This window comes from Dasypus novemcinctus, chromosome 17, assembly GCF_030445035.2.
Source record: "Dasypus novemcinctus isolate mDasNov1 chromosome 17, mDasNov1.1.hap2, whole genome shotgun sequence".
Lineage (NCBI taxonomy): Eukaryota > Metazoa > Chordata > Mammalia > Cingulata > Dasypodidae > Dasypus > Dasypus novemcinctus.
In genome coordinates this window covers 16,486,601-16,509,132 of record NC_080689.1, presented here as the reverse complement: position 1 = coordinate 16,509,132, position 22,532 = coordinate 16,486,601, and the positions used below count along the sequence as shown (strand labels likewise).

At 45.3% G+C, this 22,532-nt stretch overlaps 1 protein-coding gene across 2 annotated transcripts in view; it reads right to left on the bottom strand.

The window, feature by feature from the left end:
• The window catches only part of RASA3 (RAS p21 protein activator 3), a 215,786-nt gene that overhangs the window by 84,299 nt on the left and 108,955 nt on the right, over nucleotides 1-22,532 (bottom strand). For both annotated transcript variants that reach the window (XM_058278341.1, XM_058278340.1), the window contains exon 3: nucleotides 12,086-12,189. In XM_058278341.1, coding sequence (XP_058134324.1) covers nucleotides 12,086-12,189 — 104 coding nt within the window. The remainder of the gene's footprint in view (nucleotides 1-12,085; nucleotides 12,190-22,532) is intronic.

Genomic DNA, 22,532 nt, shown 5'->3' with positions numbered 1-22,532 from the left:
AACTTGACTGGTTTTCTGATTAAAACACAGGCAATTTTTTTTCCCTTTGGGTTACACTAAAAGGAATTCTCATGCCTCCCAGGATTAATCAGATTACTCTTTGTTGACTAAGATTATAATACTGCACCCCCGAATTTAATTTCACCTCTCAAATTTCCAGTGCTGGAAATGCCCAGCAAATGTCCCATGCTGGCATAACACCACTGAGTGAGATATCAACCTCTAACCAAATGGTTTAAGATTCTACCCTTACACTCTTCTCCCCTTCTCATGCTTCCTTCCTTTCTTCCTGGAACAAATCCTTGAGTACCTGGTAGATATTGGGAATACAATGAGTGAGGTATACCCAAGCCCTGCCCTCAAAAAGCTTACAGAACCTGGAAAATATGGTCTGCTGAACACACAACAATAGTGAGCAAAAGAAACGCTACTACAGAAGGTAAGTACATGGGATAATGTGACCACGTGGAGGACGGGAGCTCACTCAGGCCAGTGGAGATCAGATATGTCACCTCTTCCAGTAAACTAGAGTCACAAAGGCTAAGAGGTAGAAGCTATATGGGAATGGAGGATGGAGGTGCCATACAGAGGAAGCAATATGTGCAAGAGCCAGGCGGCAAGAGGGGGCACGGTGACTGGAGACAACTGCAGCAGACTTAGGAGGAGTGGTGCCCCCAGTCTGGAGTATTTGGGGAAAGAGGAAGAGGAGTAAAAGAAGGGATATCAAGCGATAAAGAAGGACTCCTTTGGCAAGAGTCAATCATGAAGGGTTTGAATGCCAAGCTAAGGGTTTGGGCATCATCCTGAGGGCAAAGGTAGTATATAAACAAGGGAGCACTGTGGTCAAATCTGAATTTCAGAACCACCACATCAAGTAAGATACCTGAGGACAGGCTACCTGTGAGATCTTGAAAGTACATTATGTAACCTGCCTCCACAGTTCTGAATTTTAAAAATGTGCACCATCAGTTTCATTTCAGATTTAAGCATTCTGCCAAGAAGTTCTCTATGGTGGCTCCATCTTAAAGTCACATGTCAACCAACCCAAGTTCCTATGCTACGATTGCAGGCCAAATCGCAGGCATCTCTGTTTTCCTCTAGATCAAGCCTGGTGTTTAAAAAAAACCTGACCTGATGGAGGAATACATGGAAAAGGGGTTTCTGAGCATGAAAAACTCTCACCAACTCCTGAAATAACTTACAGATCATGTGTATCTACACCCTTACCACTCAAAGCAGTCCAAGGGTGGCAGCAATATCCCTTGAGAGTTTGTTAGAAATGTAGTCTCCAGCCTTGTCCCAGACTCGCTGAATGGGCATCTCCAATTTAATAAGGGATTTCTATGCACATTAAAGTTTGAGAAGCACGGCTCTAACTACCAGAAACCAGAGAAGTGAATCATTTTTTGATAAGCACCACTTTATGCTACCTCAGGCACAAAATTATAATCAGACATTTTTCATTCGAAGTTTGAATACAAATATCTTATAATCTAAGGTTTCTTTCAACCCTTGCTTAATAACAGGTTGGGAGTTGGCTGGAGGCTCTGCAGAATGAAAGTTCCACTCTCCTCCACAGAAGTCAAACCCACCACACAGCCTTCTTTCAATCAGCACTCTGGCTGGACTGGGAGGACATGGGGGAAATAGCATGGATGCTGCCAAGTTGGCTTAAAGTGGAAGGAGGTGCAGACTGAATGATGACCACACCTTCCAAGCAACAAGTTTTGCAGATGACTTCACCAGACTTCAGCTGGCATTTACCATCCTGTAAAACTGTGCCCAGCACAGTGCCACATTCTTTAGATAGGAATAACTCCAGTTCAAGGATTCTTGGGTCGAGATGTAGCTATGCCCATAGGCACCCAACAATAAAATAGATCTACAATCACATGGTTCCATTATAATGAGGGAAAATGCATGTCAGCGACTGGGAGAGACATAAATGACCTTATGCAATAGATAGGCCAGAGCAGCTATCATGAAAGGATAAATGTTTGTCAGTAACTTTTTGGGATGGTTCACAACAACTTGGTGAAACAAACAGCTTAGCTCTGAATTCCTTGTCTTGGTAAATGACCCCATCATCCACTACCTACCATCCACCTTCCCCCAGCCACAATCTGCCTTTCTCCATCATTCACCACCACCACCATCCACCAGTGCCCATCCTGAACCTATAATCTACCATCTATTATCTATCCCCCTCATCTCCTACCTATGAGCTGCCATTCTCCATCTATCAGCCACCATTCTCCTTCTACCCCAATCTACCATTTCCCACTTCTTATCCAACAGCCTTCATACCCACCCTTGATCTACCATTCCTCATCCACCAGCCATCATCCTCTGCCATCATCACCCCCCACCCATGATCCACCATTCTTCTTCTACCCCCACCATCTATTATTGCCCATTTACAACTCTTCATCCAAAATCCCTCATACCCTCCCTTGATCCACTATTCCTCAACCATCAGTTATCATCCTCTACCACCATCATCTACCACCCATTCTCCACTGTTCTCCATCCACTACCAACATTCACCATTTTCCAGTCCCACCTATGACTCATCACTCACCATCTTCCTGGCCATGGAAATCAAAACGTAAGAGTCATCCTGGATTTTTCCTTCTCCCCCAGCCATTGCATCCAATCAACTATTGCCTCCAAATAAAGGCAAAGAAGTGTAGTCTTAAAAAGAGATACAGAAACTGAATAACATACCATTTAATGGGTACAGTTACTGTTTGGAATGGTAGTAATTCACAATATTGGGAATATGAATACTATCAATGAATTATACACATGAAAGTGTTTAAAAGGAAATTTTGTGTTGTACATATAAAATTTCTCCTCCTTTCCTACAATATGAATTCTTGCTGGACAGTATCAGAATAAACAGGCAGTGTTTAATCTTCTTCCCAAGTGAAAGTATGGAAGACAGAAGAAATGACACATTGAACTACAGCTCAGGGAAGCGGATGTGGCTCAAGCAGTTGAGCACCTGCTTCCCACATGGGAGGTCCCTAGTTCAGTTTCTGGTGCCTCCTAAAAAAAGAAAAAAAAAACTCAGAGGAGCTGACATGGCTCAGTGGTTGAGGGCTGGCTTCCCACCTACAAAGTGCTGGGTTCAATCCCTGATCCCTGGTACCTCCAAAAAAAAAAAAGTACAGCTCATTGAAACATCACTGTGACAGGTTAAACTTCTTAGGACCAAACACTAACCTCTATCTATACCTATAAAAGCATTTTTAGCTAGCAATGACATTCTACTAATAGATTCATTTAAGTCCCAACACACAAATGTCTAATAAAACCTTGATAAAGCTCTATTAATTTTCAACTAAGCCACCCTAGCCAGAATAAATCAAGAAGCAACATGTCCTGCCACCTTTACTGGAGAAAGTTTCCTCACTGGCCCTCCTTTCTCTTCCTTATTCACCCAGCTTCAACTAGCCTCAGTAAGAGGTGTTTTGAGGCCACAGAGGGAGATGACTCAGGGGTAGGAAATAAGCCACATGCATGGAGTAACATGTGTACCAGCACGCTGGAGAGGAAAACTGGGTGGAAAAGGAGAGAAGGAAATGACAGGAAAGCATCAGCTTAGAAGGGAAGGGAGGGAACAAGGAAGGAAGGTTAGTTCTAAGGCGAATTCCTTTCTGCTACTCAACAAGGAAATAAATAGGATGTGTTTCTAGTTTTCTCATTGATGACAGTGACCATCAATCAGGAAAGCAAGAAAAAGACAGGTAGACAAGACACTGAGAGAAGAGCACCAACTGTAACATGGAATTTAGGCAGTGCCTCCACACCCACCAGTCCTGCTGCAGACACAGCTGATTTGGAAGTGCTGGTGGAAAAAGTAACTATTTCTCTCCCCCTTGTCTACTAAATCAGAACTACTCAGGTTTAGGAATGCTTTCACCTCACAAAGCAGGCAGTTGGTGCCAAAAATCCCAGAGAAAGTAAAAATCTAAATGTTTAATTAAAATATGGAATGTTTAGACTGAAGTTTTGTAAAGCCATCTATCACACACACCAGCAGGAGATGAAAACGCAATTCAGAGTGAAAGCAAATACGTCACGGTAGGGGTAGGGGCGGGGGCGAGGAATGGGCCCGGAGAACCCATCTGAGGATCCCTTGGGAGGGAAATGATTTCATGCAACAGGCAAAAAGAGTAGGAGACAATGCCCTTCTTTTCCCTATTTCTCTACTAATACCTGTACTTATTTTCTTTTCACTAATAAATACTACATATAATGTCTCCTTGTCTTAGTACTTGCTAGCTATGCTTCTTTAAGCAGGTTTCTTAACCTTTCTGAGCCTCAGTTTCATCTTCCTTTAGAAAGTGCTGGTTATATCTACTTCTGGGATTACAACACAGGTTACATGGCATAATTTTATGCACATAGCAACACTTAACACAGTATTTGGTGTGTATAGGAATTCAGTAACTATTTCCTTCTTATTATAAAAATCACCTGAGGAACTTGATAATACCATAGAATTCCAGACCCCGCGGTTCCATAGGTATGGATGGGGGGTCTGAGTATCTGTAATATTTTCTTATTTTATTGTGGTAACAAACAGATACCATAAAGTTCCCATTATAACCATTTTAAAGTATACAATTCAGTGATGTTAACTATTTTCACAATGTTGTGCTACCATCACCACCATCCTTTCCCAAAATTTTTCCATCACCCCACATAGAAACTCTGTACCCATTAAGCATGAGCTCCCCATTCCCAATCCCCACCCCCACCCCCAGCACCCTGTAATCTACTTTCTGTCTCTACAATGGGTATCTGAATTTTTAACACACTCCCCAGTAGCAAAGAATAATCACAGTGTTATAGGATAGATAGCATTTGAGCTAGTCACTGAACGACTAGTCGGATTTCAGAAATACAAAGCATATTAAAAAGCTCACACTTAGGTAACTGGTTGCCATGTAACAAGGGACTGGAAGGGAGAAAGGAGAGATAGGAGGAAAATCCTCAGGGGGCTTCCGTAAGCTGCAAAAATGATGGAGGCCACAAGAAACGATGGAGGCTACATGAAATAATGGAGGATGCAAGAAATGGAGGCTATAGGAAACGATGGAAGCATAGAGTGATGCAGCAGCAGAAGAGATGAAGTGCAGAGGAAATGAAGTGCAGAGGAATTTAGGCTGTGAGGGTGGAGGGAGAGGGAAATATCCTGGTTTATTGAGAGATGATCATGAGTTCTGTCAGGAGCATGAAGAATCTGGAAGGCCTGTGAAGCAACCAAGGGGAGATAGTGAGTTGGCAGTTGGATTTGCAGACTGAGAGCCAAGGAGGCTGCAGAGGAAGAGCCAAAGAGAGAGGAGTAAAACCAGGAGCGTATGATGTCAAGGAAGCTGAGGGACAAAAAGCTACAGTGGAAAGGGATGGCCAAATGCTTTGACCACTGCTGAGAGTTCTGTTTAGATTTGGACTGTAAATGTCCCTTGATTTAGCAGTACTAAGACTGTATTGAGTGACTTCCGTAGACTGGTCAAGCAAAAACTAGGTGGGAAATGCTTGAAGAACAAGCAGCGGTCAAGGAAGCAGGGAAAAGGTAGACAAGACACGGGAGATTAAGTCTGAATGATCCAAATGCACTTCAAATTCAAATTACTGAAACACCCCAAATTCCTTTCTCCTGTCAGGAATGTTCAGTGCTACAAAGTAGACATTCTAGTCTTAATGCTCAGATTCAAATAATTACAATTGTTACCATATTTGATTTCTCGATTTCTACTGTAAGAACCTGAATGAACACAAAAAGGCTTTACCTGGGACAGATGAACCATCATGAACACTTCAGGTTTAATTAAGAAACCTTAGATCAGGGAAAGCCCTTGATCTAAACTTGGCCCTGCAAGGAGCAGGATGTTCTGAGTTCCCAAGAGAAGTTAGTAGAAAATTTTAGGAAACAATTACCCCTCTTAGTCTGAATGCGTTCCAACAATCAGTCAAGCTAGACAGCTAAAAAGCTTTCCAGAACTATGTTTTCAAACTATTTGACAGGTTAAAACTTTCCTGAAACAGTGCTCTGAAATTAGAGGATTGTTTTCCTTTTCATAAATTCTAGGAAGCGCCCTCAAGCCTATTGCTGGATGCAGCTCCTCGAGGACAGATGAAACACTTTGCTGGGAACGAGGTGGTGTTAGCTTGGCAATCAGCAGCTGCTGAGCTGCAGCAATCTGTTCTCTTGTTCTGCAGGCCACTGAAGGCTGTGTAACACTTGTGCACACATAACCATAAACCTGCAGCTCCCAGATGAAAACATACACCATCAACCTCAAGAAGTTTCAACAACAAAAATTTCAGGCTATCTTTCTTTAGAATGAGCTCATTTACAGTATATTTTGGCTCTATTCATTTTCAGCTTCCCCTCAAATTAAGATTATTCTGGGGGAAGACACATTATTTGTTATATGGGGCATTCTGGATTCATAAAATCTTGGTGATACAGGCTAGAATTTTTAACATTTCAATTTTTTTGTTGTTGTTTGCCTGGTGCAAAAGCAGAAAACAAAACATACAAAGACTCTGGCTTTTGCAAGATTAGGGAGGTCTTTCTTTTTTTGGTTTGGTCTTTTAGTGTCTTCTGAAAAGGATTCATGAGTTTCCATTAAAAATAATTTCACTTATTTTCACATTTAGAATTGCTGCTTCAAATGTAAGTTACGTTGTTATTCAGAGATATCTCCAGAACCTTTGGTTGTACGACATGACCAGGCTCCAAGGGTACCACTAGACTGCCTGGAAGCCTTTCCCACCTGCTGCTCATCTGATAACAGAACAAAGAAAATGATATGAAGCAATGGCTGCCTCACTACCGTGGTGGTTCAGGGAAAGGACCAGACCTTTGCCATTTTTAGACAGTGCCTCCCAATGTATCGAGACTGCCAACTACAAGTGCACAACTGGGAATGGGCAGCGAGGCCAGAGAGCACCTCTCCCACCGGCGTCTCCAGGGGACCAAAATCCCGCTGCTGGAGCTGGGCCGCACTCTCTCCAGCAGTCCTCTTCTAAATGAAAGCATGCCACCCCCTCCCAATGGGAGGGAAGGGGATGTGGAACAAGAGCGGCTGGACTGTGCTCCCAGCACCACCACTGTCCATGGGCCATGGCACACGGTCAAGGCACTTAACTGCTCTGAGATGGTTACTCAGCCATCAATCAGGAGAAAGGGTGGCAATGCCTGCCCCATGAGCTTCAGGAAGGCAAGAAACCTGCCTGTGCTGCTCACTGCTGGGCACACAGGGCATGGCTCAGAGCAGAGAGTAAAGAGAGGGGCAAGTGCCCCAAATGTGAAAAAACAACCAGGTGACAGCTACCCCCCACGCCTTGTAAAAGGTAAGGCACCATTCAAATATAATGATAAACACGAGTCTTATGATGAATGTTAGGGACTGTGATATTAAAGGGACCGCATGGACTAAAGGAGACTCTGGTGAGACGTGAGGAAAGGGGACACTGATGAGTGGGAGCTGCCGAACACAAGCTGGCCCACTTTCCAACATGTCCTCAGCTGCTCCTCTTGGAAAGTGCCCGAGGTCTGGCCTGCAGCAGAGGCTCCAAAGTACGTTGAACCCCTTGGGCCAGACCCGCACCACAGGTGGGTCTCAGGCCCATGGGCAGCCCGGCCTGGGTCTGGGCACCTGTTGTCCAGGACAGCGGCACCCTGGCGGGATTCCGAGTGCATTTTTAAATCAATGTGCAAACACTCTGCCCCTGAGCGAGACCAGACCCCACGGGCTCTTGGGTCAACAGACTAGAGAGAAACAAGACAGCCAAATCTCATGAAACAAAATGATCCCAACTCTTACTTTCCGAAAAAGCACAAGTGCATTTTAGATGGCAAATGTACAAATAAATTGCTGTCTGGGGGGAGCGGATGAGGCTCGAGTAATAGAGCTTCCGCCTACCATATTGGGAGGACCTGGGTTCGATCCCTGGGGCCTCCTGATGAAAAAGAAGAAGAGAAAGCATGCCCACACAGCAACCCGTGCCCGCACAAGCGCCCACATGGTGAGGTAGTGAGTGCAAGTGCCCGAGTGGTGAGTGCAAGTGCCGGTAGAGTGAGCCAGTGCCCGTGCGAGTGCCCACATGGTTAGCCAGTGCCCACGCAAGTGAGTATGCAGCAAGATGATGACGCAACAAAGAGAGACAAGTGGAGAGTCAAGGTGAAGTGCAGCAGAAACCAGGAACTAAGGTGGCGCAATTGACAGGGAACGTTTCTCCACATCAGGAGTCTCCAGGATTGAATCCCAGTGAATCCTAGAGGAGAAAAAATGAGAAGAGAAGACAACACAGACAGCAAAAACAGCAGGGCAGGAGGAGGGGAAGGGGGGAAAATAAATAAATCTTTTTTTTTTTTAAACCTGCTGTCTGGATCTCTACTGTAACAGGGAGATTTCACACACAATCACTCCCACCCCCTACCCCCATGAAAAGCATCTGCTCAGGGTTTTTCAGACAAAGGGTCTGGACAAAGAAATTTCATTTATTTTGGAACATACAACCACTGCTTTTTCTTTAGAGATTACTGTTGAGGCAGGCCACAAATAAATATTCTTACGTGAAGCTGAGGATTATTAACAGTCTTGCTCTCTCTCACCAGGGTGACACTAAATAATTGTGGTGATTGTCAGTAATGGCAAGTGTAAGGTTGTTTCCTGCTCCTTTCTTAACTAGAGTCCACAGCACGGGAGCATACATAAAACAGGGAAGAAAAATTGTACCTGCTACTCCCCCAGCCCCTGCTCCCTAATACCCACCCCTTTGCTTCTGCAACCCAACCAGTTTTCCTGTCCCAAACCCAAACAAAACTCACAAGCACACACAAACTATGTGCAATTAGCACTTTGAAAGCATACACGGAGCTCGTGGGTTGCCGGCTCCAGCTAGCCACGTGCAAGGGAGGAGGTTGAAGTCCGGGAGGTGACGGGCTGGCCTGAGCTCTGCAAACTGGGGACCATGAAACAAATAGTGCAGAGCTTCTGGCTCGGGAAGAAGGGCTCTAGGGCATGGGTTTCTAACAAGGGACAACCTAGATGGACGAGGGCATCTTGTGGTCATCCCCTCCAGGAACGCCATGCCAGTGCCCCGTGGTGCTGACCAGGAGCCAGGATGCACTGGTCACAGAAACCTTAACCTAAAGGTCTCAAAATGGGGGTCTTTAGACCTGTTTTGTTTGGCCCATATAAGTTCTCAAATTTTAAAAACTGCCAGTGGTAGAAAACCAAGATCTTCCAGCTGTTTTTAAAAATCTAGATGATCTGGCGACCCTGGCCTGCATTTCCCCAAGCCATATAAGCTGGAGTTGTGCAGAAGCCCCCGCCCCCAGGAGCGGCTGCTTCTTCAGACCTGGCACCTGCCTCCAGCTCCCCACACCCTCCTTGCTCCTTAACCTGGGCCAACTGTTAGCGTACCTGGTCCTAGCAGGCATTCGGGTCTACAGTCGCATCTAAAAACGAAAGCTCTGTGAGATCTGCCCTGCAACACCAGATGATGCGTCAAGGAGAAAAGCCTGGACAAAGCTGGTTTCCTTTTTCCTCATTCAAAGTATATCGACTTTCCACAAAAGCCAAATACATGGGCCATGTGGAGCTCGGAGGTCAGGCTGTCAAAGAGCTTGTTCTGTAGTTCTTTATATTTAGACCAATTTCATGGATTTTCTTCTCCCCAGGTTAAGTCAATGAATATTGTAGGTTGAGGACAAACTGAGAAGTAAAAAGGTTCACCCTAATGCTAATATCCAGAAGGAACACACCACTATGATGGGGACAACTGGTTTGGAGGACACTCCAGGGACACCACTGGTCATAGGGGCTCCGAGGTGGACCAATGTGATGCCTCTTGGGACCACAGTCTAGTTGGACTCACTTCTGCTTTGGTTTAGGAACAGCAGGGGCCTGGTACATTTCCAGGTCCCTGGATATGCTGAATACTGAGGCTTGCCACTGAAAGGCAAGAAAGAAAAAGACCAGAAGAAAAGAAAAACCTCTGAGGAGGAACAAGTATGTATCTACAATCCTGAGCATCTCAACATAGCACTTGGCACATAACAGGCCCTCAGTAAATATTTGTAGAAAGAGTATATAAAGTAATGAATGAAATGCAGCAAGATGAAGGAGGTTACATAATGGTGGAGGGGACTACAGGACTACAGGTGCTTTTGCTCTCTCAAATACCCAAACTATCTTTAATGTGCCTTTATTAAGATTATAATTGTAAACGTGTATCTGTATGAGTGCACATACTTCATTCATTTCTTTATGCATTCCTTCAACACACCTACAATGTGCTATGCATTGTTCTAAGAAATGAATAAAACAGGCAAAAATTCCTGCCCTCACGTAGCTTATATTCTAACACTGGGGCACATGAAATAAATAAAAGGAATAAGGAAAATTGATATTAGATGCTGATAAGCTTGGGGGTGGGTGAAATGAAGCAGGGAAGGGGGTTTGTGAATAAGTAACCTGGACAGCCTTGCTGAGAAGGGGATGACCTTGAGAAGGGGAGGCAGTGGGCCAGCAGGTCATCCGTAACATCCTTGGACAGGGAGCACCCACATTTATCACATTTATCTCCTGAACCTCCAAGACGTTTTGTCTTGACGTGGGTCTCTGCCACTGCCATCAGCTGAGAACCTGTAGGGGGTGTGGACTCTTTAAGCCACAGCGGAGAAGGCACAAGAATCTTTCCTCCTTTCCCTTGTTCTACTTCTTCAAAGTCATCCATAACACAATTTTAGCAGCTACCAGAGGACACAAGACACTTCTACCAAGCAAAGAAGCTGGGGCTCAAACTGCAAATGGCAGCTACATTCACTGGCCCCACATAGCATCCACCTGTATCTAGTTCCTCCTTCTCTCAGCTCAGTTAGGTCTCGGGCCTCCTCCTGGCTGCTCCAGGCTCGGCTAGAAGCAAGGGCCGAGAAGCGTGCTGGTCTGTCTCCCCTCGTCTTCTCACGTAGAATCGCAGCGCTCCAGCCTGACAGCCTCTCCTGGCCGGCGAATGAAACGGGCTCCCAGGGAGGTCCTTTGGAGACTTTCAGAAACAAAAGGCTCCAGCTGGATCCAGGAGACCCTCACTGAAAGCTGAAAGCTCCCCCTACTTGCAGCGTCACGGGCAGGCTCGAGGAAACGCACGGCCCCGAGTGGGCACCCCAGGAGCGATGGGGACCATTTAGGGAGCTGTGAGAGGTTCCTCCTCTGCTCCTCGTATGACCATCTTCCAGGGACGTGAATGAATTGCTACCCCTTTAACACACAGAGGGAAACCGAGTCTCAGAGAGGTAGGTACTTGCCCAAAACCAAGAAGCCTTAAGTGGCTCGGCTAGCGAGCAGATCTGCCTGGGCCCAGGCCCCCCACCTACCTCCTCTCCCCCGCTGGCTGGCCCTTCACTCATCTGACAGGGTGCAGGGGGTGCCTGGGGTCAGGAATGGGGAGCAGCCTGGAAGTTATGAAGAGGCAGGACAGCTCTAAAATGCATTTGAATGCCGCCTCTCCAAACAGACTGCAGAAAGAGCCCTGGAAGTTCACCTGGCATAGGTGTGGAGGACATGCGCACCCTCACCTTAATGTGCAGCCCAGAAGCCTTGTGCCAGCCGTGCTTTGGTGGCTCTGCTTCAGCAGTGACTCCTGATTTAAGGCTCTCAACACGCTGATGCCCACACGCGGCTCTGGCATCAGACCCAGCTTAAGGAACACCATCACGGTACCTGCCCCAGCTGGAGCGGGGAAGACTCAGGGGCCCAGACCAGGAGACCAAGGAGGGCCCAGGCATCAAACGCAGGAGCCCTTCCCGTATCAAGAACAGCCCCACCTCCCCGAAGGACTGAGCGTCTGCCCTCAGCACGGCCACAGGGACACACGTCCCGCCTAGTTGTTAAACGCACATCCACAGGTCTTTAAGAAACGCTAACCCAACATGCAGGACCGGATGGGAGTGCTTACCAAAGACTACCCCACTTCTGCCAAGCCAAAATGAGATCTCAAGGGCCCCAGTTCTGAGGATGGTGGGAAAAATGAAGAAGACATCCATTTAAATACCTACCTATGATGGAATCCCTCCGGAAAACGTCTCTATCAAAAATGTAAAAGGACAGGTGACGAAAACTCCGAGGAATTTCACAGTAAAAGTCTTCTCCATAAAAGGGGCTGGACAAATAAACAAAATGAGCATAGTTAGAATTCGCACTGCAGCCTTATCTATACTTCGCAGTAGGCAGGCCGACATTCCTAATTAGTCACTGAGGGGTGTTACCTGGTCACAGGGTTGAAAGTTCTTTAAGACCCTTGACTCTGTTCTCAGACACATACATGTAACTTTCTTTTCAAATGCACTGTAATACCATGTTTCACTTGTGAGACATGAATGCAGATAACTGGGGGGAAAATCACTGCACTAGTCACCAGATGTGAAAAGATCTTCATAGATTATCTCCCCAGCTTTCACCCCAAAGACATGTTAGTACGACAATAATTGGTTTAGCTAAGAGCTTAGAAAACCAGGGAGCTTAGCAGAGACTGTGGCTGTGAACAAAATCATTTCTACTGCATGTGCTCAAGCTGAACACGAACACTCTGGGACCATCACAAAGTCCTGAAGGTGACTGGTTTGGGGTAGGGGGGAGCACTCACTTGATGAACCACACTGTTCCAGTTTCATGGCATGAGTCCAGACACTGATCCTCTTTTTCCCATGATTCACTGTAAAAATCCTAACTGAGCAACCACCCATGCTTCTCTCCCTAGGAGAGGACCCTCCCTCTGCCACAGCTGATCACCCTCTTCAGACAGATCCCACCGCTGTGTTCAGCCCACGCATGAGTCACCCTGACAGATGCAGCAAGCTCCACAGATGGAGGCTTAAAAATAAATTGCTAATTCTAATTAAGGGGCAAAAAGGCAGTGGGCTTTGTCATTAAACCAACCTCCCTATTGTTCTGGTCAGACACAAGGCTGGGGGGCTAGGAAATGGTGGATCATTAAAGCCACATCAAATAAACACACAAAAAAATCACCACATTGGACCCACACAAACTGTTCAGGAAATCTAGCAAGCACTTTAGGATATACACAGCAACTCACAATTTCCTTGAAATTTGATATAATTCCATTTTCGTGCATGTTTATGGCTAAAGTTTAGAATGGGAAACATGTAAATTAGCCCAGTAAGAACTAAAATGGTAATGTTACATTTTGTTAGAAGGCAACAGAAAGAAGGGAGAATGTATGTTCCTAACCAAGTAGAAAATAAAGTTGGCAAAGAATTGACACAATGTATGTCTCATAGTAAAAAATTATTGTGAATGATGAAGATATGACAAATGGGAATATAGGAAGAAGGGAGAGAAGGAAGGAGGGAGGGAGAGAGGGCAGGAGATTCAGTTCTAGAGAGTTCTAGAGCCCTATTTTACCAATTCTGAGATGCACATTTTTAGTATTCCTGAAATAAGAATATACATTTCAATCAATTTAAGAAAGAATTGTTTCATAGATTAATCAGTACTGCGTTTTCTTAGTGGCATATAAAATAATGGTACATCTTATTGACAATGTCATAGATTCAATAAAATACAGTACTTGGGGGGGGCATGTTGCCCCAGGACTTGATCCTCAATCACCAGCATCTCTTCTGTTTTCCACCATGTTGTTTCCCATGACGAAATGATGAAATCACCAGAATATTGACTTTCCCCTTAAACCCAGGCATGTGATATGTCAGTCAAAGACTGTAGCTAAAGCCAAAATCACCCAGTTACTGCAACAGATGCACCACATTCTGACTCATTTTGTAGCTTGGGAGTGGCTCAGCATGACCCAGTTAACCACAGAAAGATGGAGCAAATGAAACAAACCTGGAGCCTAGAACAAGACCTCCCAGGGAAGTGAGGGCTGTGGGGGACACTTACCCAGATATGGGTGGTAGAAGAAATCCTAGCCCTCCAACCAGAATGTGAGGCCGCAAGGGTTTGATTCAGAGTACAAGGTCAGGCAGGTAGTTTCAGAAGACCCACCCTGAGGCATCAGGGCATTCATTCAGTCCGTGCTCATTCATTCCTCAAGTCTAGAAAGAAGAGGTTGGGGGCAAAGAGGGCCCTAACAGTGCTACTCCAGCTGCCCTGTGCTAGATGCAGGGGAACGCAGGTCACTAACTCAAAGATGTACAGGCAAGCAAAGGGGCCTCGACAATACAGGTCACTGTTACTAATGGGAGAGTGAAGCACGAGGGCTTTGGGAGGCCGAGGGAAAATCAGAATACACCTAAGGAATGAAGGGTCATAGAAGGTGATGAAAGACAAGGGGTGGGCAAGGAGTCAGGCCCAGGAGACAGGGCAGGGGTCCAGAACCCAGCGTGCTGGCACTGCCCACGCTTTGGCTGGCCTGGACCTGAAGCCAGCACTGAATTGGAGAGTGGTGGTCCCCAGAAGCCAGCTGGGAGGAAAGGGCTCTAGAGCAGCCGGGAAACCAGGAAGGTCTGACAACTCAGGGGAGAAAGTCACCAGTGGGCCAAATTCTTCCGGCACTGGAAATCTAAAGGTCCCAGAAGAGCCCAAACCTTCTGGAAAAAGAACAAATTTGGAGTACTCACACTTACTGGTTTCAAAACTTATTACAAAGCAACAGTAATAAGACAGTGTGGCACTGGCCTAAGGACAGACAATGCAGATCAATGGAATGAAAGAGTCCAGAGTTGACGATTTAAAAAGTGAAAGAACAGTCCTTTCAACAAATGGTACTGGGACAACTGGACATCTACATGCAAAAAGATGAATTTAGACTCTTACCTCAAGCCATACACAAAAATGAACTCAAAAGAGATAATGGATCTAAATACTAGAGCAAAAAACTATAAAGTATTTAGAAAAATATAGAGGAATATATCTTTGTGACCTGCAGTTAGGTAAAGGTTTCTTAGATATGATACCAACAGCACAACTGCTAGAAAAAAATTGATAAATGAGACTTCATCAAAAGTAAAAACATTAAAAACTTCTGTGCTTTAAGAGACACCATTAACAAAATGAAAGACTTGCTTGATGTTATATATGTTTGTTTTGTAAATTGACAACATTATACATTTATTGTTTATGTATGAGTGATATATTTCAATACATTAAAAAAAGATACAGATTGGGAGAAAATATTTGCAAGTCATATATCTGATCTCAAGGACTAGTATCTAGAATATGTAAAAAGTCTTAGGACTCAATAATAAGAAGACAATTCAATTTAAAAATGGACAAAAGACTTGAATAGATAGCTCACCAAAGAAGATAAATGAATGGCCAACAAGTCTTCCTCCCACCCCTTGCGGCTTGCTTGCTGTCTGCTCTTTTTGTGTGTGTCCATTTGCTGTGCATTCTTCTGTGTGTCTGTATTTATTTTTTTATTTATTCCCCACCTCCACCCCCGCTTTCTGGCTTGCTTGTTGTCTGCTCTCTGTGTCCATTCGCTGTGTGTTCTTCTGCATGTCTGTATTTATTTATTTTTTAATTTATCACCCCCCCCCTTGTGGCTTGCTTGTTGTTTGCTCTCCGTGCCCATTCGCTGCGTGCTCTTCTGTGTTTTTATTTGTCTCCCTTTTTTGTTGCATCACCTTGATGAGTCGGCTCTCCACAGTGCTTGCAGGCCAGCAGCTTTCCACAGCGCGCGGGCGAGCCTGCCTTCACAAGGAGGCCTCAGGACGCAAACCCAGGGCCTCCCACATGGTAGACGGGGGCCCAACTGATTGAGCCACAGCCGCTTCCCGCCAACAAGCCTTTTTAAAAGGCCCAGCATCATTAGCCATTGGGGAAATGCAATCAAAACCACTGAGATAGCACTGTACTCCCACGAGGACAGCTGTCATCAAAAACACAAATAAGTTTTGGGGAGGATGTGGAGAAACTGGAACTCTAACAAACTGTAGGTGGGAATATAAATGGTGCAGCCACTTTGGAAAATAGTTTGACCATTTCTTAAAAAGTGATACATAGACTAAATATTTGACCCAGCAATTCCTCTCCTAGATCTACACCAAAGAGAAACAAAAACATATGTCCACATATATACTCATACATGAATGTTCACGGCAGTGGTTGTCATAAGAGCCACCAAGTAGAAACAATGTCTAAATATCCAGCAACGGATAAAGAGATAAACAAAATGTGATATAGCCATGCAGTGGAATACTGTTTGTCCATAAGAAGGAAAGGAGCACTGATATATGCTAGAGCTTGGATGGACCTTGCAAACATTATGATAAGTGAAAGAAGCCAAAGCAAAAGATCACATATTATATGATTCCACTTATACAAAATGTCCAGAAAAGGCAAATCTATAGATGCAGAAAGTAGATTAGTGGTTGTCTGGGGTGGGGAGTGGGAACAGGGAGTGACTGCAAAAATGTTACCTTTTTGGAGTGTTCTAAAATTGGACTGCGGTGATGGTTACACAACTCTGTAAAGTTACTAAAAATCACTGAATTCGTCCAATAGCAAGAGGGCATTTTACAGGTCCCTCTCACTCAGAGTCCTTGTGTGCATCACAGCTAGAACAGCAACTAACCCAACTCTTTCCCCTTTCCACTGTCCACCACAACTGGATGGCTCCCAGAGACAATGCTCAGAACGTGAGCCGTTGGCAAGGCAGCCATTTAAAATCTCTTGGCAGCCCTTAGCTTCAGGGATAAAATAATCAGTGTATTCTTCATTCAACAAATATTTGTCTAGGTGCTGGGAACGTAGACAAAACCCTTGACTTCATAGTTTGCACTCTCGTGTCACAGCTAGCATGCCCTGAGTGCTTAATGTACTCCAGGCATTCTTCAGATCCCTAACGTGTTAGGGAGGAAGTGTAGCATAAAGTAAAATGTAGAAATGTGCCAAAGGAATAGTTTAAATAAAGGGTTTTGTTTTGTTTTTTTAAGATTTTTCTTTCTTTCTTTCCCCTTCCCCCCCACCTCAGTTGTCTGTTCTCTGTGTCTCTTTGCTGTTCTCTGTGTCTCTTTGCTATGTCTTCTTTGTCCGCTTCTGTTGTTGTCAGCAGCACGGGAATCTGTGTTTCTTTTTGTTCCATCATCTTGCTGCGTCAGCTCTCCATGTGTGCAGCACCATTCCTGGGCAGGCTGCACGTTCTTTCGCGCTGGGCGGCTCTCCCTATGGGGCACACTCCTTGTGCATGGGACTCCCCTACGCAGGGGACACCCCTGCGTGGCAGGGCATTCCTTGCGCGCATCAGCACTGCACATGGGCCAGCTCCACACGGGTCAAGGAGGCCCGGGGTTTGACCCGCGGACCTCCCATGTGGTAGACAGACGCCCTAACCACTGGGCCAAGTCCGCCGCCAAATAAAGGGGTTTTATATTCATACGTTACAATTTGCAGAAAGCAAACTAGGACATAAAGGAATAGGAATGTCTGGGACAAAATATGCTCTCTCCTTCCCTCAAAATAGTGGAATAAAGACAATACCTCCAACCCAGGCGAGCTGATTGCTGCTACCACCCTCAAGCCTAGAAAGAAGAGCCCGCACCGTGGGCGGGAGGGAAGCCGGCGGCCAGCTGCTGGCCCAGATGCTGTCCCTGTAATGCCTGTGACACAGCCCAACATCCCACAGCTTGCTTTTCTAACCCACATCTTGATGACAAGACAACTTGCACTCGACTTTAACTGATTTCATTCTTTTCATAAGCCGGGCCGAGACTGGGTGATGTTTACTTAGAAAACCATTTCTTTGTAATGAAAACGAAACGTTAGAGGGAGATTTAAAATGCCTAGATTTTGTTTTGAGCAAAGAAATAGTTCATCTTTCATGAAAGTAGAATGCCAAAGGACTTTCAAGAAGAAACAGTTTCCTGGTTTAACAAATGCTTATTTAAAGATCTCATTTATTTTAAACAAACTTTGCCACGTGGACTTTTTACTTAGCTAAGTCTTATAATTAATTTCCATTTGTAAGGTTTAGTCTGTGCAGCAGTAGTATCTAATGTTAGGAGATAGAACAAAAAGGAAATGCCTGGGTTTATCTCCAGTTCTGCAACTCCTTGCAGGAGCCACTTGATCTCTCAGTTCCAATTATTCTAACTGTAAATAAGGGCCTTTAAACATTGTGAGGACCAACGACAGAATATACAGGAAAACCCTTTAAAACTAGAAGAAAGATACTCCAGAAAGCAAGCCAGTGTGTCAGTGTGTGTGTGTGAGCAGCAGACAAATACCTAAAGGCACAAACACAGACACACATGAACACACAACACCCTGCCTCTTCATGGTACATTGTTTTAAACTAGGAAAAATGTCCATCTGCCTCTCCTCCCCAGTCTAAATCATAGGGGTGCTGGAAGAAGAATTAAATTTTAAAGTTTTTTTGAGCTTTTCAAAAATGCAGACACTTCTCGGTCTAAATGATCAGATGTGCTTCAGAACACATCCTCCCTTATTCAGACACGTGAACACTTCCTGGGCAGACTCTAGAGAGTGATAGATGTTCTATAGCTATCTTCTCCTTACCTGCAGGAAAAAAAAACACCAGTCACCTTTCAACCTGAAAAATGAAAAATAGGGGAGCAGGGGAATGGCTTTCAAACTGGAGTAGCAATTAAGAATCACATTCAGGGAAGCGGACTTGGCCCAGTGGTTAGGGCATCCGTCTACCACATGGGAGGTCCGCGGGTCAAACCCCGGGCCTCCTTGACCCGTGTGGAGCTGGTCCATGCGCAGTGCTGATGCGCGCAAGGAGTGCCCTGCCACACAGGGGTGTCCCCCGCGTAGGGGAGCCCCATGCGCAAGGAGTGCGCCCCGTAAGGAGAGCCGCCCAGCGCGAAAGAAAGTGCAGCCTGCCCAGGAATGGCGCCGCCCAGACTTCCTGTGCCGCTGACGACAACAGAAGCGGACAAAGAAACAAGACGCAGCAAACAGACACAGAGAACAGACAACCGGGGGAGGGGGGGAATTAAATAAATAAATAAATCTTTAAAAAAAAAAAAAGAATCACATTCAAGGCACTTCCCAGCAATCAGTAAAAGTATAACTAAGTGCTGCAAGGCCTTCAGCAGTGAATAATCAGAATTAACTGGGTAGAAGTGGCGCTTTATTAACTTTTTACACAGAATCTAATTGCTTTTAATATTTACAATGAAACCTCAAATACTGAGAAACTGGCTGCCCTAACTACAAAGCACGACTAACAGGGATTCATAATAACTCAGAAGAAAATGAATATTTAATAACCTTTCACAAAGCATTCATTTTGTTTGAAAATTATGAAACTGCATATTCTCTGTATTCCCATGCCAACCTTCAGCAATACCAACGCTGATCTGACTATACACTGTGGCAGGACGCTGCAGGTGCCCACCAGCCTCGCATCACCACCATCTTGGTTTATCTTTCTCCCACAATGCTACCTGGATTCACGGGCAGAGCCTCTAAGAACCTGGGGGAGTTGCAGTTTCTCGACCCTCCCCACAGGAATGAGAAAATCACAGGGCTGCCCCTGGGCAGAGGCTTATTTTGCCAAGTCTAGGGCAGGTCAACACTCTTGCAACCTTTATCAGGCCATTTAGCCTAACCACCTGGAACTGGAAATCTTGAATCAAACAGTTATGAGTTTTAACTCAAGCTTGTAACAGAAAGAGATAAGTCAAAAATTCATTTTGGATAAATTTCAGAACAACATATGCCAAAGAGCCACACTGCAAGTTACCAGGGAATTACAAGCACCCACACGATGTTCCTTCCTTACTCAAGCTCTGGTTTACCCAACTGCCAAAGGGGATAAGGATGCCCACAGAGTCTCCCCCGAGGCTCCTGAAGGTGTGACATGGCTCTAGGGTACAATAAATGGTAATAATGATAATAGCAAGCACTTAGCTGCATGCTGTACATTCCTCATTTAATTCTCACAATAGACCTTTAGAGGGGGTGTTATTATCCCAAATTTACAGGTAGGGAAATTGAAGCCTGACAGGGTCAAGTAACTGGCCCGGGATCACATGGCTGATGGCAGAAGGGGAACTTGAACCAATGCGGTCTTGCTCCAGAGCCTATGCTCTTCGGCTTTACTTTATGCCTCCTCCCAAAAGACAGCTATTAACATGGGCAGTAACAGAGCACAGCCTAACCCATGCTCCCTGACCAAGGATGGACGATAACTCCAATTATCAGGTGTCCTCTTCTATGCCTTTTAGCTCCCTTTAATCTCCTCTAATGAGTATTTCAAGAGACTTGAAAGATCCCTTTGTGTTGACTCATAGATATTAAACATTTATACGTGTTAAGAATCCTGTTCCTCTCTCTGCTAATCTTCGTTATACAAAATCATAGAGCTCAATGTGATGTTTGGATAGGCTGCCCAGGGACCAGCCAGTAGAGAGAGGAAGCAGGGAGGCTGCCCGGGTGCTCCCGCCAAGACCTTCAGGCAGGAGAAATAACTGGCACAGCTGGACAGAAGCCAGAGCTCCCCCTTCCTCAGTCCCCCAGGCAGAGCTACAGGACACGTGTACTGGACTTGGGATTTTAAGTTGCTGTGACCTTTACATCACATGAGAGGGTGACCAGGATTGAAAAGTTACCTGGGATGCAGGTGTTCAGTGTGAAAACCAGCAAACCAGGATGGCTGGTGACCCTACCCGACAGCACTGAATGACCCTTTGTTCAATCCCCACCACCCTCTTAGAATGTATGCTCTCTCCTGCTCACCCCTGCTGAAATACAGTAAATGCACAAACATATGGTGACTAAATGGATGAACAAAGTTCATTGTTTATACTATTATTAAGACATTCTACTGTTACAAATTGCTTTTAAATTTGGGTTAAAAAAAAAAGGACTATGTCTAGTCTCTGTGATGGATTTATAGAATGCCTATGCTTTCCTTGTAGCATCCTCTTTCTGCTATTTTTATCTCTTCTTTTCATTGCAAGGGTTTCTAGTTTATTTATTTATTTTTATTTCCCCTGAGCCCATCTCTGTGCAAAAGTCTTGATTAGGCTCCTCAGTTTCCATCAAAGGATGGCACACTTACCCTGTAACTCACTGGATCCTTCTGGCACGTGCCCTCCACCTGCAGCCTCCATTCCCTAGGGCCGTGTGCAAAGCTGCCACCTTGGCCCACTCTACCTGCGTGGCCGTGCCTGCTCAAACCCCAGCTGAGAGAAGTGCTGCGCACGTGGAGCCTGGGGCCAGTCGCACGGCATCCTTTCCTCCAGGATCTGCTGTTGGACCAGAGCAGCCTGTGGAAGCCCTGGGCACCTGGACACGGCCGTGGGCCCAGCGGAGCAGCTGGCTGCAGGAGCGCTGCTCCCCTCCCTCTGCCTCCACAGGAGGGGCGAGGTTGAGAAGAGTGCTCCCGGCGACACGCACGCTCCCTGGGTAGAATTTCTAGTCAGAACTCGGTGCTAAGAAAAGCTTGGCCTCTTGGGAGGCACTGGTTGGCTCTTGCCTCTTAAAGAATGAGAAGTTCATAACTAATCCTGGTTCTCTTTTTGCTTTAAAAACTGAGAATCATGGAGCCAAATTTGTGGCTCTAGTATAGGAAATGTAAACCATCTTGTCTTGCATTTCAGATATAACAACTTTTTTCTACTGGTTTTAATCACCATTTTAATGTTTTTTTCTCCCTAGTTCATGTAAAAAAATTAATTAAATTTTACTGTCTAATTTTATTTCCTGTAAGTCATCTAAAAATGTTTAGGTTCTCAGCATGTAAATGCAATGCCTTCCCCCCAGCGCGGGACATGACACCCGGGGATGAGCCTCCCTGGCAACGAGGGACCACTATCAACTACCAACTGATGATGCAACTGGAAAATGACCTTATACGGAAGGTTCAATGCGGATCAGCAGAATATCCATGTCTACATAAAATACCATGACTTTAAAATGCTGTTTGACCTAAAGTAAGGGGGAAATGGAAAGGAGAAATGAGTTTATATGGCTACGAGTTTCTAAAAAAGAGTCTGGAGGCTGGCAGAAGGTTTGCCCTCATGCACAACTGAGCAGAGTCAGAGAGACAGATAAAGCAGATACAACCCCCAGATATTGGTTCCTTTGAGGGCTAAAGAGACCCATGGGAGTTATGGTCATGGCCGATGGGGTTAACTACCAGGGCAGATGGCCCCTCTTTGGAAATGGTGTTTATGTGTGATGAATCTGGACTCAGATGGGATCTCCCTTCATAAGACTTTCATGCTAATGTGCTGGAGGTGCAGTTAATATTGGGGTTTAAGATATATTTAGGGGATTTGAATCTCTGGACTGACAATGTGATAGCCAGATCCTGAGCCTCAACAGACTCCAGCACCTACAATCTGATCTATTGGACTTACCACACTCAGCTAAGATGGAGTTGAAGAAGGACAACCACCACACCATGGAGCCTAGAGTGATTACAACTGAAAATGGGAGGATTGCATCCAGCATCCAGGTGGAATCTGAGCCTCCTCTTGACATAGAGGTGCAATGGACACAACCAATCCAATGTCCACATAGAAGAGGTGGCATTGGATTGGGAAA